Raw genomic sequence first — 17003 nt, forward strand, 5'->3', positions numbered from 1 at the left:
GGAAGAATTATTTCAAAATAAAATGCACAAGTAAAAATCACAGTGAAGTGTTAAGATGAATTTTAAATTAAAAGTAGTAAGTGCTTTATTAGCAGCTAAATCTCAAATCTTAATGCACACTCAGTCTTCCCTGAATCCATCAAGATCATTGGTTGCTACCAAAAGCAGCCAGCAATTCAACATATTCCCTGGGAAGACAAAGTTATATTCAGCTCTGATTATTTGAAATCCAGTGTTCAAGGACTGCAGAAGCTTTTTCAAGTGACAAGCTCATATTTTACTGCCGGTAGCATCACAGAGATATATATCCTCCACAAATTGCTACCTCTGTCAATTAAACAAGAGAGAGAAGAAAATCAAGTCAGCTATGCAAGTTAGATGACCTCAGTTTCGTAACTTAGAATACACTCTTTCAAAAAAATTGACTGCAGCATTGTACTTGGAAACTGCCACTGAAGCCTACTATGCTTTTTTACTATGCAGGCTTTCCAGGATAAGTGATTCTACACTATGCTGCAAGTATTTACAGCAGCAGAGGAGAGTAAGCAGCAACAATAACTACAATTTTCTAGGCTGGCCCCACTTTTAACTGTTTTCTTCATGCAAATAGGCTCCAAAGACTTATAGGAAAGGTATTGGATTAATTAAGAGAAAAACAACTCTTCTCGCTATATTCTGAATGCATAAAGGAAATGTTTCCATTTACCAGATATTTTTAGTTGCTATGATACGCTTAGTTTGCCTATGATGCCAATTTACAAAGAGCTGCAAATATGAAAGATTATGCTGAATTTAAATATCTAAGAGACCAGCTTTCTTCCTCTCTCCACATATGCCGTTTACAACTGCTATATTTTTCTGGGAAGCCCGGAAGTAATCACAGCAATTTATCATATCTAAGATGTTTATCACAATACTGTACCTTTATCTGTTCTGCTGAAAAGTGAGGTTGTCAACAGATAGAATTAAGTGTATTTTCTTGTCCTGGGCTGTTAAATCCCTCAATCAAGTTTTTGTTACAGTCATCTAGGCTAATGGTATCACTGGACATCTTGGAGTATGTAGCTTGGCCTGTGAAATCCAAGAGATCTTCAAGAGCCTTGGCATTACTTGTCCCATTTTGGTCCAAAGAAACACCAGGCATGAGTTCATTCATGGGTGAATATTCGGGGATAGAGATAAGTTCTTCTTTTGAAACCGGGCTATGTGAAAGATAAATGAAAGGAAGATGCAGAATAAGAGGTGTGTAACTTTCCATTAAGCAGCAATCAAATTAATCTTCTGATTGTTCAAGAACTACCACTTATCTTAAGGCCAGCTGCAGCAAGCCTTTGCCTAGAATATGTCCCTGTCCAAACAAAAAGAGGTTGCCCTGTTCAGGATGGAAGGTCATACCTAATCTATATTCCTTAAAGATAAGGTTTGTGGTAGCTGTGTGATGTGAACACTCACCTCCTAAAATCACAGTTGTGGTAGTTTACTGAACTTAGTTTACTGATCACTCGTTACTTCAGTCCAAAAATTTCATGTTTAAAATTCAGAGCTAGCTTTCTCATAGCAGCCTTAAATTATCAACTTCCTTCTTTCCTGCAAGTCCTTCCATCAAAATCGAACAGTATTTAAATACACACAAAGATATTTACCGATTTCCACACATTTGTTCCAGTTAAGTACTTAAAATTCTAAATTCATTATTTTCTTTATTCTGTTTGTATGGAAGGGGAAAAGCTTATGCTTCATAGCTGTACAGTCTTGAGACGAATAAAATGGTAACATCAGTACAATATCTACCATAGCTACTTTCACAGAACAATCTGAAAGCTTTGGGCAAACTTGTATGGAATCCATAAGTAAGGACTGTAGGATTTCAGAGCCCTCTCCCCCCACCAAATATGTGAGAGTGAGATGAGGGTCTATTGACTCTTGTCTGAAACAACCAATTTGCATCTTGACAGGAGTGGAGTACACTACAGCAGACACCTGACTGCCACATTGTGGGGTAGGTGAAAAGTAAAGCAGTGAAGTATTAACAAATGAAAGAGAAAACTTTGTGTGTCTAATATGAATTCCAAAATTTCTATTGCTAGATACGGTTTGTACCTCACATCCATGGACTGAACCTCATCTGTTGAATCTTCCATGCTGTTAGATTTCCCATCAACAGCTTCCAGCTGAATAAGTCCTGGCACTGACTTTAGTCCATTAGCAACTACATCTTGGGAAGGGATTACAGGGGCGGCACTTTCTAAGCTTTTATTTTTCAGGCAGGTTGCCAATCCATTGATCTCTATAAAAGAAGGTTAGAAATTGTGACAGCAGCAACTTCTTTATTTAAATAGTTTAAAAAAATCACAGATGCTTTTATGTTATAGATTGAGTAGAAAGGAAGATTGACAATGCAGTAGGACTCAGTTTCATCTATAACTCATAATACTGTACTGTCAATCCTCTTTTCTACTTTAAAATTGCTCTTTATGCCACCTCTTTTAAATTTGAGGAAACAGGAAGAGAATGTATTACCTTTTACGTCACATACTAAAAGCCTTTGCCTGGGGAACTAAACAAAATATAGGTAAATGTCAAATATGTATATTTTCTTTAATAATTCTTTAAATACATATGCTTTTTTCGTCAAGTCAAATTAAATGTAAAATTTAGAGGAATGCTATAAAAATCTTGCAAGCTTCGTTGTGTGCAAAAAAGTTTTCTACCTACAAATTTCGAAGGCAGATTGCAGCAACAAAACCTATTGGCAGACTGGACCTTCTCATTTACAGAAATGCTATGTCAGATACTAAAATGGAGGAAAAACTTTCTTCTGCTTCTGCTTATGTGGCAAAACAAAGCTGAGTCTCCAGTTTCTAACATTTGCCACTGATGCAAATGTGGCTGTTCTTTTTGAGATGAAAGCAAAGAACCTGTGATAATACACACTCCTCTGTCTGAGATTACAAAACTTTGAAAAGAACTAACTGTGTAAACAAGTCAGAAAAATATGGCAATTTTTACCTGGCTGGTTGAGAACAAGGGCCTTTGGTTGCTTTTCCACATTCAAAGTTGATGGTACCTCCAGTTTTGGCTCTTCCTTCTGTAATCGAGTAATAAGTCAACTGTATTAGATGAAGGACTATAACCTTCATGGAACTGATTGGACTCAAAACTTGTGAGACTGCCCAGGGCCATGGGGTGGTCAAAGGTCATCAATAGCAAGAGAGGATTTTTTTTTTCCCCTTTTAATTAGGCATAGGATTTTTTTTTATTTTTATTTTTTTTTTACTTCAAAAAGAAAACATTCTCTGAAAGTAACTGAAGAAACAGTTTCCGTAGTAGAAAACTTAGGATAGAAGTGAAAACTTGACTCTCTGTCATTTCTTAACTGGACAAAATTGCCTTGTTTTCAATCCTACATTCCTGGCAGGCTTAACACTGAGAGCTCATTAACTAATTCACTGGCTGGTAGAAAGCAGAAGATACATGACAGCAGCAAACATTACAGCTCCAGCATCCAGGAGTGGGCTGTTGTTACAGGTTGCAACAGTTGCATAAAACTGTCTGTGTAGCAGTGACAACAATAACTGTGACATGGCAAGAGTCATTCTCAGTTCAAAACGCGACTAAAATTTGGTGTAGAGTGTACCTGAGTATACCTACTAACATGGAACTACTCTAGAGTTTAGTTTTCACATACGGGTTATAAAACAAAACAGAAAAACCCTGTGACAACACACTGTTTCATACCTTTATTTCTGGTGTTTCACTCCTCCTTGTTCTCTTCATTATTTCATCTATCCTCTAGAAATCAAAATACATCAGAGGATGAGAAGGCAGACAGAATATTTAAACAAGAGATTGAGAAAGGAGGAAAAAAAGACAAAAAGAAAAAACTTTTCTCTACTGTCATGACCCTGCCTGTCTTGAAAAAGGGAGAATAAATAAGAAAAATAAACAAAACAAGAGAGAAAACACCTGGGAGCTGGCTTTCACATCTCAGTCTCACAGAACATGACTTTCTCAGTAGATGCAATTTAGAGACAAACATTTTAATACCAGGTGTTTGCAGTTGTGAGTTGTGCTCAGCTCTGCAACAAGATGTTTATATAAAACCAACAGATATTATTTTCTTATTATTTAAATAATATTTAAATAAATTTATTGAAATACTTAATTTAAATACTTAATAATATTATTTTAATTATTATTTTAGTTGCTTTTCCAACTATCTCCAAATAGTTCCTTTAAAAATAGTTAGGCTTTTTGGAATGGAAGAGCAAAATGAAATATCTGAAGTTATTCTTGCTGGATATGTGTAGGCATTACCCTAAAAAACTTTTTTCTTCTTCTTTGTTCGTTAAAAAAACCCTCCCAACAAACCTTGTCTGTTTGCACTACTGTGTGAAAGGAAACTATTTCAGATTTAAAGACACTTTGGTTTGGTATTCTAATCTGCAACATGCCTCCAGCTCAGTGGTAAACAGTTAAAAATAACATATTGGAACAACATATATGGAAAGACGACCTTTTATAACCAAGACAAAGGTTCTGCAGCTCTGCAGTTGTTCTCTCTTTCCTGCCACAGAGCTGCAGATAAAGCTAAGTTATGCAGCTCCAGCCATTTCCTTGTGCAGTAGTGGCCAGACAGCCCTGCTGCCTTTGCATAATGCAACCAGAGACATGACAGATGGGAGAAAACCTGTTTGTTAATCACATTAACTTTCTCAATTAATGACATGGAGCTTTTGTTGAGTAAGTTTTAAAACAGTCACTCATGTTCCCCAATAGTCTGTGATGTCCTGGACTGGGTGGCAATCGATGTTTGCCTTGGCATGCCATTGCCTGTTTGTCTCAGGCATTTAACTTTGTGGGTAGAGGCTAATTCTGTGTTTGTTCAGTGCCTAGTAGGAAGTCGTTTGCCTTAGGCAATTCCACTTTGTTACAAATTTTGATGTCCACTATCCCCTAACATGCAAGTAGCAAATACTAAATTAGGCATAAATATCAATCTCTAATCCCTCCAGATTATTATTTCTAGATGCTATTGGGTACTTCCTGGGTTACGTATTTAAACAAGAAATTAAATAATTATCTCAAATGTAACACAAATATCTACCTTCTTCCGCTCCAGTCTTTCTTGCTCAATTTGCTGCATGATTTGTTCCCTTTCAAGACGAAGTTGTTCAGCTGCCTCACGGGCTTTGATTTCTGCTTCTTCCCTCTAATCAAAATGTGTAAAATATGATAGGGCCATTATTTATTTCAGGCAGATTCCAGATACTATAAAGTACGTATTTTTTTTAATATATATACAAATATACATATATGTGTATATGACGTTTCACGTTTGTGTTTGAGATGGTTACCTGTTTCTCAAGTTTGGCTTGGAGCTCTTTTTCTTGCTTTGCTTTTAGCATTTGTTCTTCCTCAGCTCTTCTCCTGGCTTCCTCTTCTGCCTTTTTTCTAGCTGCTGCTTCTTCACATTTTCTTTCTTCCTCCTTTTTACGAGCCTCTTCCTCTAGACGAAGTCTTTCTTCTTCTGCCTTTCTTTTCTGTTCTTCTCTTTCAAGCCTGCAAAAAATATTACAGTATGTTTTAAAGGTTTCACCTTGTTTAGCGTGAATCCTATTGTATGTATGGCACACAATCAGCAGTAACTGAAAATATATGCGTCAGCGCACATTTTCATGAAAAATGCCAAGATACAACAGAAAGGTTGAGCACATGCCCAGAATTCAGGCTGCTGTCAAACTTTTATTCTAATCTTATTTTCACTGCCTAAAATATTTCCTAGAAATTATAATTTTACTTTAAAAAAAAAAGGATGTAAAAGAAAAGAAAACATTTCCATTCTAATTTCAATTACAGCTTCAACAATAAAAACATCCCTCTTCCCCTGTACTTCACACCTAGAATACTGGTCTCTACAAACAAGCAAGTACTTTTTTCCTTCGTTTCAGCCAAAGATAAACAGATTGGTTAAGTAGCAGCAAACAAAGTCCACAAAACACAGTGGTACACTAGAAAGAGTAGGTCTAATTTTCACCTGTGTTGTTCCCTGGCCCACTCAGGGACATCATGCTCCTTTGACACCACATTCAAGAGCTTCTTTGACAACTGATCATTCTTATCCTTACATATCAGGGATTCAGGAAATATTTCCAGATTTCCCCTCCCCCCCATGTTTTCAATAAAACCAGACAAAGTTGAATTTAGACATGCAGAGTTAGTGATTTAATATTAGGGGCTTGAAAGAAGGGCATGATTTGTTTACACTTGCAACCAGCATCCAATATGCAGAACAACTAAAAGCTTGCTCCCAGAACAGAGCCAGAATTTCACCGCTTACACACAGCAACCTTCGCTGTGCCCACACTCTTAAAGCCTTCAACTGCCTACAACAGGGAGGGCAGGGAGATAAGCTTCAGGTTAATTTGTTGAAGGGTACAAGCCTTGCCATTTAAGGCATATACTACTACTGCAAGACTTTCTTCTACATGAACTAGCTCATTTAAAACTGCCTCAAATATTTTTTTACTAAATAAAATACTTCAGGTACGTCCACACTGCAGTGTGAACGTACCTGAAGCATTTGGATGAGTAACAGTTTCTTCAGGCTTTTTAAAGAGGCCAAATTATTATTTTTCTAACTTCACTAGTCATAAAGACTGCAGAAGACACTAATGAATTACGGGTCCAAATTGAAAGAAATTAACACTTACATGTAAGATCCCACTTTGATTCTAAAACCACCACAGTTTCAAGCATCTTCAATAATACAGGTTAAATTATTAGGCAGTAATTTTCACAAATCAACAAAGATACCTCTCCCGTTCTTCTCTTTCCTGTCTCTCCCTTTCTTCTTGTTCTTTTTGCAGGCGGGCCTGTCGTCTTTTTTCAGCTAGAATTTTTGAGGCTTCTTCTGCATCAGTTGTTCCTGCCGTGATCCTCCCTGGGAGAAGACAATCAAGGGTGGAAAGTTAGGCAGGGAACTGAGAGTGCCCAGCACTTCCACACACGAATAGAGTCTAAAATGGGCCTGGTTCACACTGGCATGACATACTTTTCAAAAGCATGCATCAGCATTTTCAGCAGAAAAAATATGGGATTAAGGGCATCCTTGGATTTCAACATTTTCACATCCTTATTAACAAGTGTTTTTCATACATGGGTAACTCTGGTGAAAACTATACATTTACTGGTTCTAGTGTGTACCTTTACACATTCTCATAGACCCATGACTGAGCAGCTTCATTAATAGGACAGATCATCACTGTTTAAAAGGCTCATGGACCCTTGATACCTTGTGATTTATTCTTGCAGTAAGACTCACCTTCACTGTTTTCAGTCTTCCCTGCAGAAGGCACATGCTTCTCAGAAGCTACCTGGCCTGCCTCATCAGTGCGTGTTCCCGGGGATTTTTGATGACTGACATTTTCTTTCTCCTTGTCTGCTTTCTTTTTAGGAGTTTCCTGGTTGAGATTAGAAGTAGCACGATGCTTCACAGGAGAAGCTGGATATTGTTTGGCATTTTTAGGAGACTGAGGATAAGTCTTTGCTACTGTCCTGATGAGTGAAAACAAAAATCAAAACAGGCCATTCATTATGTAACTTGAAATCAAGTTCTGTCTTTTTATATATATATAAAAATAAAAAGAGACCAATAATACTGTCCAAGTTGTAGGAAAAGGATATTACATCATGTACTACCTAAACCAAATAATTTTCATAATGACCATTTCATAACAATTTTTTCAACATTACTGTATTCAGTAGTCCATCTCAACATGTAAAGCAAAGCTATGGCTGCTTTCTCTCTACAGCAATTATAATGAGTTACACTGTGTTGCTTTCATCTGAATACAGCTTTCTCAAAAACAGTATCTGATTTTCTAAAATAGCACCAAATATAAGTATATACCAAGGTAAAGCTGAGCACCACAAAGAGACAGAACTGACCAAACCATTGTACAGTCAGCTCCACTGTTTCAGTTAGCATTTTAATCAACGCCAACACAACAGACTCAAGGCTTAAAACTCACAGGCCCTACAACCTTTTACATGGCTGCACTTGTGATAGCAAGGCACAGCAGCAATGCAGCCGATGGCTCATTTGGCTGTTGCATACTTTAGGTCATCTTGACCTTGAAGTCATCTCTGGGAAAGCAGAAGGGAAAAGATACTTGATATTCACTCAAAACATGTGCACACTGAAGAGAACAGATTACGAGGAAACTTAAAATGACACACAAACACCATTCATTATTTACATAACACGAGTAACTAGCACTAACTGCTTGTAACATCAAGAAAGGTTGGGCTGTGTGACTGACTGGTATGGAAGTAAAGAGATCACAATCTTAAAATAATGATTTATGTGAGTCGCCTTAGAAGAAATAATCCTACATTAAAGCAAACATTACACATGTAGTTTTAACCTTCCTCATGGGTATGCAATTATGACATAAATGTATTATCCCTTATCACTTTTTTCATCTACACAATATAGTTTCATATACTACATGTTTTCTGGACTACACACTCATTCTGGCAGACCACAAGCATGAAAAACATGGACAATGGCTGAAAATTAATGGACTGGAGTGGAAAGACTTGTATAGATGTAACTATAGTATTGTGTGGCCAGAGACTATTATAACCAGAACAGCATTTGCATTACAGAGCAAACAGAAATTAAATGTCTTTCAACTCCCCCCGCCCCCCCCACCCCCAATTCAAGAAGTCAGGAGAAGAAAGGGTTCTTTTCTAACGTATTACGCTGCATGTGAAAGAAGTTCAGACACCAGAATATAGGCAGCTCATTCAGAGCTGCCCAATTTGTGGGGAGGAAAAGACTGCAGAGTATTGCACCACCCATACTCTCTTATTCCCACTGAAGAGCCATCACAGACTCCAAAAACCCCTTGGGCTGGTTGAACAGTAGCACCCAACTAAATTTGAAGTTCAGCTCAGGTACCCTCTGCCCATAGGCCTAGGAGCAATCTGTCAGCTCAGGTCTTTGCCCAAGCCAAGCTGCAGGTGCACCAGTACCTGGCCTCCTAACCTGTGGATCCTCACCTGATGTCCTGGCTTGTCCTTGGACCTGCCTCATTAAGGCCTTTGCTGGTTATCACTGGACTCTTGGCTGACCCTATCACCATCACCAGACATGCCCTGGTCACTTATTTTGTCTGCTGTGGGATGGGGTACTGTGGGTGAGGTCCCTGTCCTTGTCTGCCCTGCTGCCACCCATGGCTCCTGGCTCACCCTGCCTTGCAGGGCAGCCTGCTCCTGCTGCTCCCTGACAGAAACAGCCTTTGGAAGATGTGGACAGGCAAGTCTGTTTCCAGCTCTTGTAAAAAACAGCAATGGGAGAAGCCAATGAGATTGGTTGGTGTTGACCAAATCTGGTTTTAGCATTGTCTTTAGTTTTCTCTTTAGGATATAGATAGATTCCCAGGTCCTCCTAAAGACAAAGGCAGAGATTTCAAGGCTCCACCTACATACATACATCTTATGTGCCTCACCATTACAGTAATTTCCAACTGCATCTCAAAAATACAATGTGTAAATAAAAAGCAAACAACCTTTCCTATGCTTCTCTGCAGCACAGAGAATGGTTCTTGCTAAGCAGACACTTCGTCAAAGCATAGTCCCTTCTTGCTGTCTTTGGTTTACATTTTCAGCTTTACCACACATTCCTTGCAATGCTTTTTATTTAACTTGTTGTGACAGGAGGAGCAAAACAGTCACATAACTAAGGCTGAGTCATTTTCAGTATTAGCACAGAAGTAATTGTTCTCTAATAAAGACATGACAATCCAATTAAAGAGGTTGGTAGGAAGGAGTCTAGTCATGAGAGCTATGTATCTTGCACTGCATAGGAACTACAGCAGACTGGCTGCACAACGTACCTGTTGGACTAGAAACATGTGCTGTATCTATTATTCAAGTAATGCATCTTTGAACTTTTAGACCTACAGAAATTTTTTTCTTACAGCTCTTTGGTGGGAAGAACAAGAAACAAGTATGGCTTTGCTTGTTTTAAAGCAACTGAAAGGGAGAAGCATATAAAAGACTGATTACTGCAAAGATGACAACAATGTAGTGTGAGGAGTGAAAAGCTGAGAAAGCCCATCGGGAATAAGAATATTTTTTCAGAAATTTTAAATCATTTATTAGATGCCAGTAGAAAGTATTAAAAGAACACTGTTTTCCCCCTTGTATTTAAAACACATTGTCAACTTAGGATCTTTAACATTCCTAGACATAGGCAGAATTGTTACTGGAAAAAAACCACTCCTTCTAGTAGTATTTACATTATGCTACTTTTTACCAGAAAGGACCAAACTTGACTGTGAAGACAGAAAAATGGGATTATTAAGGGAAAAATGTATAAAAGATTGCATAGGTGTCTGCTTAGGTTTAAAAAATGTTTTAATTTTGCCTTGGGCAAAAAGGAAAGGGGTGTAATGAAACCCTGGTAAGAACATGGGAACACAGAAGTGTGCCTGATGAGGATCAGAGAATTAAGACAACTCCCCAACATCCAAGAAGTGGTAGCATGTTAGTTGTCTGATAGTTGGCTCATCTCAGTCACCAGATTTTACAGGGCAATACAGGAGTACAGGAAGCATCTTCCTCCGTCCAGAAAGTCTTAATTTTCCCACCTAACCACCCTGTGTTGACACGGGGGCAGCAGCTTGTAAAAAGCCATTCTCATCATGACCCCCAGATGCACTGCAAGAACCTCCATCAGGTCTGAGGATCCACGGGTCCTTAAATTACAATGGCTTTTATTTAATTAAAAGAGGCATAGCCCATACTGCAGAAGAATGTCTCAGGAAGAGCACAAGAGGGGTTCTGAGCTTACTTTTGCTAAGCATAGAAAATAAAGTACATGTAGCACACATGAGTCAGAGGTCACATCCAATTTTGTTCATAAACAGCATGGGAGAGAGCAGCATGCTTTCTTGAAAAGCCAGGTACATGACAGGTCATCGGTTACAGCAGTTCAGAAAGCTGACTTTAAATCAGAAATCTGCAGCAATGCCAGAGCTGCATTATTTTTTTCCCTTATCTCCCTATTAATTCAACAAAAGCTCTGCTGCAACCACACCAAGGACTTGCATGTTCTCAAGCCCGCTTTCTGAGATTGCTCTGATCACAAGCTATTCCTGGGTTCTGATATTTTTGCTCTGCTATCTATGATATTTTCTCAAAAGCAGTTTTCTTTCACTCTTAGTTTTGATCTTTTCCAGGCAGAGACAGATTCTTTTCTCTTTTACATTTCTTAATGTAGCTGCATTATCACAGATGTTTTCAAAATCCTGAATTGGCCTATTCTCTAGCTAGCTGCTGAAAAAAACCCCTCAAAATAGTCTTGATCCAACATTCTACCCATTGTGTTTATCTTTCCAAGGCAAAACAAAGATCAAGAGTAGTAAATGTAGCAGAGATCAAATAAAATCTAAAACTAGGTCACTGCAGCTCATAGAAGCTACTTCTGTGATGAATTCACCACACACAGACAACTTTCTAATAGGTCATTTTAAAACTCTTAAGAATTTGGTCTTTTTTGTACTACTCTAGGTTCATATTTCATCAGTTTTCTGTAATTTGATTGAGCATGTGCATTTCTGACATCAAAGTGTGTCCCAATGGCTGCAGTGGGATGTTGCCGAAAAGAACCACCAAGTTACGGGTTCAGTTAGTGAAACCGTGAGCAAAGGATAGTGACACAGACTGTGAAATGGAAATGAACCATAGAGGCTTGTCAGAGCTTCCGATTTTTATTCACTGGCTTATACTATGGCTTATCTGAAGACACTTAAAACTAAATCCTACCTCCTCGATTCAGTCAGGTCCCATTGATTTCAAAGGGACTATTTACCCAAAGACATGTGAAGGGCACAGGCTTTATTGCTTTGCCAATCTGTAAGATAGGACACTTACCTATCCTCTGAGGGCTACTGCAAGAATAAACCGATTAACGTATAGATCTTTGAAGACAAAGCATCAAAAGAAATTTACCGAAAACCCTGGTATTATTGATCTTGTGAAAGATCTGAGGAACAGAAGCACTTTACACAATCAATATCCAATAGAAACTGTAAAAATAAAAGATAATTTGTCAATTATCCCAGCACTCTAATCCATTAACTTCCATCTTTGTCAACTGATCCACACTGGATTCAAAGCAATAGTTTTGGGTTTCTTTCTTGTGTGACATTTCTTGAAATATTTACTTTTTCAAATATCTTCAAGCTTTCAATTACTTCCTTTATTTTAATTACTGCTCAACATGTTTTTACGTTTTTCCCCCTTTTTTCCTTTTTAGCTCCATATTTGTTCACTCATTTTGTCTTGGACTTTATGTTTTGGGCTGATCTTTTTTGCTGTCTTGGTAAAACTTGCACGTTCAAACATTCTATTTTATTTATGTAATTACTGCAAATTTATTCCACCATCAATCGCTGTCTCTCTTTAGGTTGAAGTTCTGTTGTCTAGTTTGAACCTGTTTCAGTTACTTTACCATGATAAAAGCAGCTTTTTAGTTAATAAATAACAAAATAACATATAAAGAAGACAAGCAACTACCACTCACAAACCAAGATGACAACTGTGAAGAACTAGCAACTAGAACAATACCAAGGAAAACTTGAATGTCAAGTCACATACTTTTAAGAAGAAAAATGCATACAGCTAATTATCATCTAAATCACTGGCCATACTTGATTCTTTCCTCAACAGCTTTCAAAGTTAAGGTGCTATGCAGGATCACTAACTACTAATGCTGTATTCTTACTTCTTCTAGAGTATTTTTTTGGCCATATGGTATGCTGGAAGGAGAAAGATTAAACTTGTAAAAGATTGTCAGGTTTGCAAGGAGAATGAATATTTGTCTATATATTTAAGTCACATTAAAATTACACTTAAGGTCCAAAGTTAATTTTAAATGAAAAGATGAGATTATACAACTTAAAGGAAGGTTCCAAAAGCCTGACTGCCTAAATTTAAACCCACTGACCAGCCAGATCGTTACCTGACATTTGAGTTGTATGAAGAAACACATATCTTTATTTAATAATATAATATGGTCATCAGGATGCCTTTTTTTATTTTATTTTAAATTTCTGAGGGGAAGTTTTGAGAGTGCTGAAGCAGAACCGTCTTTCTGCAATCAGTAACAAACATAGATTTAAACTGTATTTACTGTATCTCTCATAAGATCAGGGAGGGTGTTCTAATTGGACCATGTTAAGCTTAAATGCTCAGTAATACATTTCTAGCAGTGGGCAGAACCAGATTCTCGGGGAAGAGGGAGGAAAAAAGAAAAAAGGGGATAGCTACTGTGGCTCACAATCACAGAGAAACCCACCAGTAGGCTTCTTAATTACTCCTTAAAGCATCTGCTTCTTCCTTTAAAAACAGTAGTTTATATTCCTTGTAGGCATGAAAACATTTTACTATAAAAACATTCTTATAATTTGCACCTCTGGGAAAAAGTCTCCATCTTTGCCTAACATTTTATGGAAATCAGTGCTACAAATTAAGACTGGGCATACTTTTTTTCATGAAGCACTAAACATCTGGTTTTTTTCACAAAAGCTTTTTTTCCCCCCCTCAGATGTCTCTATGATGAGCTATACCAACCTTTTCAATGTCTGCCCATTAAGAAGTGCTTCACTCTCCGCAATCCATTTCCCACCAATCATTCTGCTTAACTAAATACATCTCTTGGTATGTCTTTTATACTGGCTGACTGAACTGAAAGATGCATTTGCAACAGGGAATATCAGCAACTTACAGAATAATATACATTTCTAGAGCTCAAACTTTTCTCTGCACATTTTGGAGTGCCAATAGACAATGATCTGCTCAAAATTGTAATGAAAAAAGCTGATTGTCATCAACATTTCATATCGTTCCATTCTTTACAAAATTTACATAGTTCAGAATCTGACAACATATATATAATATTGAAAGTTTGAGAATTTGTGGCCCTATAATATGAACCAAGAATTGCAATTTCCCAGGTGCATGCAAGGAGATGTTTAAAACAGAAAGAATGCCCAGAGTCAGATGGTTTCCTGTATTTTGTCTAACACCAGATTCACACACAAAATCATCCTCTGTTAAAGGGCTAGGCACTCAGAGCTAAAACAGAAAAGGAACACCAGCTAGTTTTTGAAGTGGAAGAAATTTGTCAGAAAGGGGATCATCAAGACTGGTTCAGAATATGGCCGGGTTCAGATTAAAAAAATAAGTAAATAAAATCAGACAAAAAGGAGATAATTTTCAAGACAGAAGGGGGACCCATGAACAGGGTCTAGGGGGAAAAAAACAACCAACTGAAAAAAAAAAAAATCAGGTAACTACTGTAGACCATGACTACTTTAGCATACTGCTGCATTTGAGCCAGACTTAATATCCTGTTCTAAGAAAGCTGAAGACACACTTGCTTAGACTTGTGAGTTGCAAGCTGTGGTACATGGACTACAGTTTTGAGTGTCTGCAAAAGACAACTAAGAAAAGCAACTCAATTGCTAGTAAGCCCAGATATGCTATAGGTCCACAACTCTGCATGAAAAAAACCCAACAACAAAAGGCAACTGTGTTGGGTCTGGCTGAGATGGAGTTAATTTTCCCTATAGCAGCTCTCATAGTGCTGTCCTTTGTATTGGTAGCTAGAAAGCTGTTGATAACACACCAGTGTTTTAGCTACTGCTTAGCAGTGCTCGCAAGGCATCAAGGCTGTCTCTCCAACATTCCTCCATTACCAATAGGCTGGAGGGTGGGCAAGATCTTGGGAAGGAACATAGCCAGGACAGCTGACCCAAACTGACCAAAGGGATATTCCATACCATATGACATCTGCTCAGCAATAAAAGCTAAGAGAAAGGAGGAGGAAGAGCAGCATTCATTTTTATAATGTTTGTCTTCTGGAGCAACGGCTATGCGTACTGAAGCCCTACTTCCCAGGAAGTGGCTGGACATTGACTGCTGATGGGAAGCAGAGAATAAATTTTTGTTTTCCTTTGTTTCCACATGTGGCCTTTGCTTTTGCTTTGTTAAACTGCTTTTATCTTGACCCACAAGTTTTTTTTAATCTTATTTTCCTACCCTGCCCCCACCATCCTGCTTAGGAGGAGAGGGATAAGGTGGCTTGGTGGGCACCTGGCATCCAGTCAAGGTCAACCCACCACAGAAACAAACCCACAGAGGTCTACAAATAAACAAAGATTAAAACCAATTTTTTAGATGATGCATAGCTAAGTATATTTATGGAACCAGATGGTCATGCCAGCAATAGGAAATGCATATTTTAAATGTTCTGTGCATTTCTTCACATTAGGCAGAGTTTCTTCAAAACCAAATAAAACAAAAAAATTTTTAAAAATAAATGTAAAATAAAATTTCACACGAATTATGAAATGCACCGTGATAATTTCAAAAGACAGAAAAGGCAGAGAAGTGTCTCTAGCGACCACTAACACAATTTTACATATATTTTATCTGTTCATCTACATCTCTCTCCCCTTCTCTTTCCATCTGTATTTATGTGTATGTATAACTACAATTAACTAGATTTTATACAACACTTCAAAAGTAAGTTCCTCAAGAATCTATGTCTCCTCTGTAGGTAACAAGAAGCTCACAGCACATTAGACCCCTAATAAGAAACACATACTTAGGTGTCGCAGGTGATGCAGATCTTCTAGACATGGCAGCAGGAGAATCAGACCTTCTTAGAGGAGATCCCATACCAGATGATGAACTAGGTGTTGTGGGCCGCTTCTCTTTCTTTATCTTCTCAGTCTAGAAGAACAGTTCATTTTAGTTTCCATAATTACGACCAACACATCAAAAATGCATTAGTTTTATTAACAAGATGGCATATAAACAGATTTGTGTAACATAAATTTAAGATTAAAGTTTTTTAAACACCAGCTTACAACTGAGGTGCATAGTTTTTTATTTTAAATAGACATAAAAAAACCCAACCATGTCTTGCATGGACATTGTATACAAGTAGCAGGTAACACCACATCAGAGCCTCTCAAAGAGTTCTTGGGAGGGATGGTGATACTGGGTGGAGTTTTCAAAATCATCTATATGCTCCTGCAATGCTTCTTAAGACATGGTCAGTAGCGCACCCAGGCATCTCACAGGCTCTTGTCCTGCTGGGCAACTTCACCTACTGCAGCATCTGCTGGAAAAGTAGCATGGCAAGCTGCAGGCAATGAAGAGACTCCTGGACTGAGGATAACTTCTTAAGCCAGGTAATAGACAACTGTACCACAGGGGATGAGATACTGGACCCATTGGTCACCAGTGCAAGAGAGCTAATTGGTGACATCAAGATTGGAGGCAGCCTGGGCTGCAGTGATCATGCACTCGTGGGGTTCCCAGTCCTGAGGAATACGGGTCAGGTGAAGAGTAAAGTCAGGACCCCACATTTTAGGAAAGCGAAATTCCACCTGTTCAAGGAGTTAGTCAATAGGACCCGCTGGGAAACCGCCCTCAGGGACAAGGGAGCAGAACAGAGCTGCCACATCCTTAAGGATGCTTTCCATAGAGCACAAGAGCTCTTGATCCCCAGGTGTAAGAAACTGGGGAAGGAAGGCAAGAGACCAGCATGGGTGAGTCAAGACCTGCTGGTCAAACTGAAGGGCAAGAAGGAAATGCACAGGCAGTGGAAGCAGGGACAGGTATCCTGGAAAGAGCATAGGGATGCTGCCCGGTTGCGCAGGGACAGGGTCAGGAAGGCCAAGGCATGGGACAAGGGACACAAAGAATAGTAAGAAGGGCTTCTATAGGTATGTTAGCCAGAAAAGGAAGGTCAAAGAAAGTGTACCCTGCTCTGATGAACAGAACGGGCAAACTCATAACAACAGCTGAAGAGAAGGCTGAGGTACTCAACAACTTTTTTGCCTCAGTCTTCACTGGCAATGTCTCTTCCCACACCTCTCAAGCACATGGACTGCAAGGCAGGCACTGTGCCTCCC

The 17003-nt window shown here is 38.5% G+C and overlaps 1 protein-coding gene across 1 annotated transcript in view; it reads right to left on the minus strand.

The window, feature by feature from the left end:
* Window positions 1–296: 296 nt before the first annotated feature.
* The window catches only part of MAP7D2 (MAP7 domain containing 2), an 83840-nt gene continuing 67133 nt past the window's right edge, over window positions 297–17003 (minus strand). Inside the window, 10 exon segments of the mRNA XM_059817209.1 lie at window positions 297–327; window positions 923–1202; window positions 2101–2287; window positions 3010–3088; window positions 3739–3792; window positions 5108–5212; window positions 5358–5562; window positions 6817–6943; window positions 7325–7557; window positions 15686–15813. Of these exon segments, the coding sequence (XP_059673192.1) occupies window positions 953–1202; window positions 2101–2287; window positions 3010–3088; window positions 3739–3792; window positions 5108–5212; window positions 5358–5562; window positions 6817–6943; window positions 7325–7557; window positions 15686–15813 (1368 nt within the window). The 3' untranslated portion in view covers window positions 297–327; window positions 923–952.

The sequence above is a fragment of the Gavia stellata genome, chromosome 1, assembly GCF_030936135.1.
Source record: "Gavia stellata isolate bGavSte3 chromosome 1, bGavSte3.hap2, whole genome shotgun sequence".
NCBI lineage: Eukaryota > Metazoa > Chordata > Aves > Gaviiformes > Gaviidae > Gavia > Gavia stellata.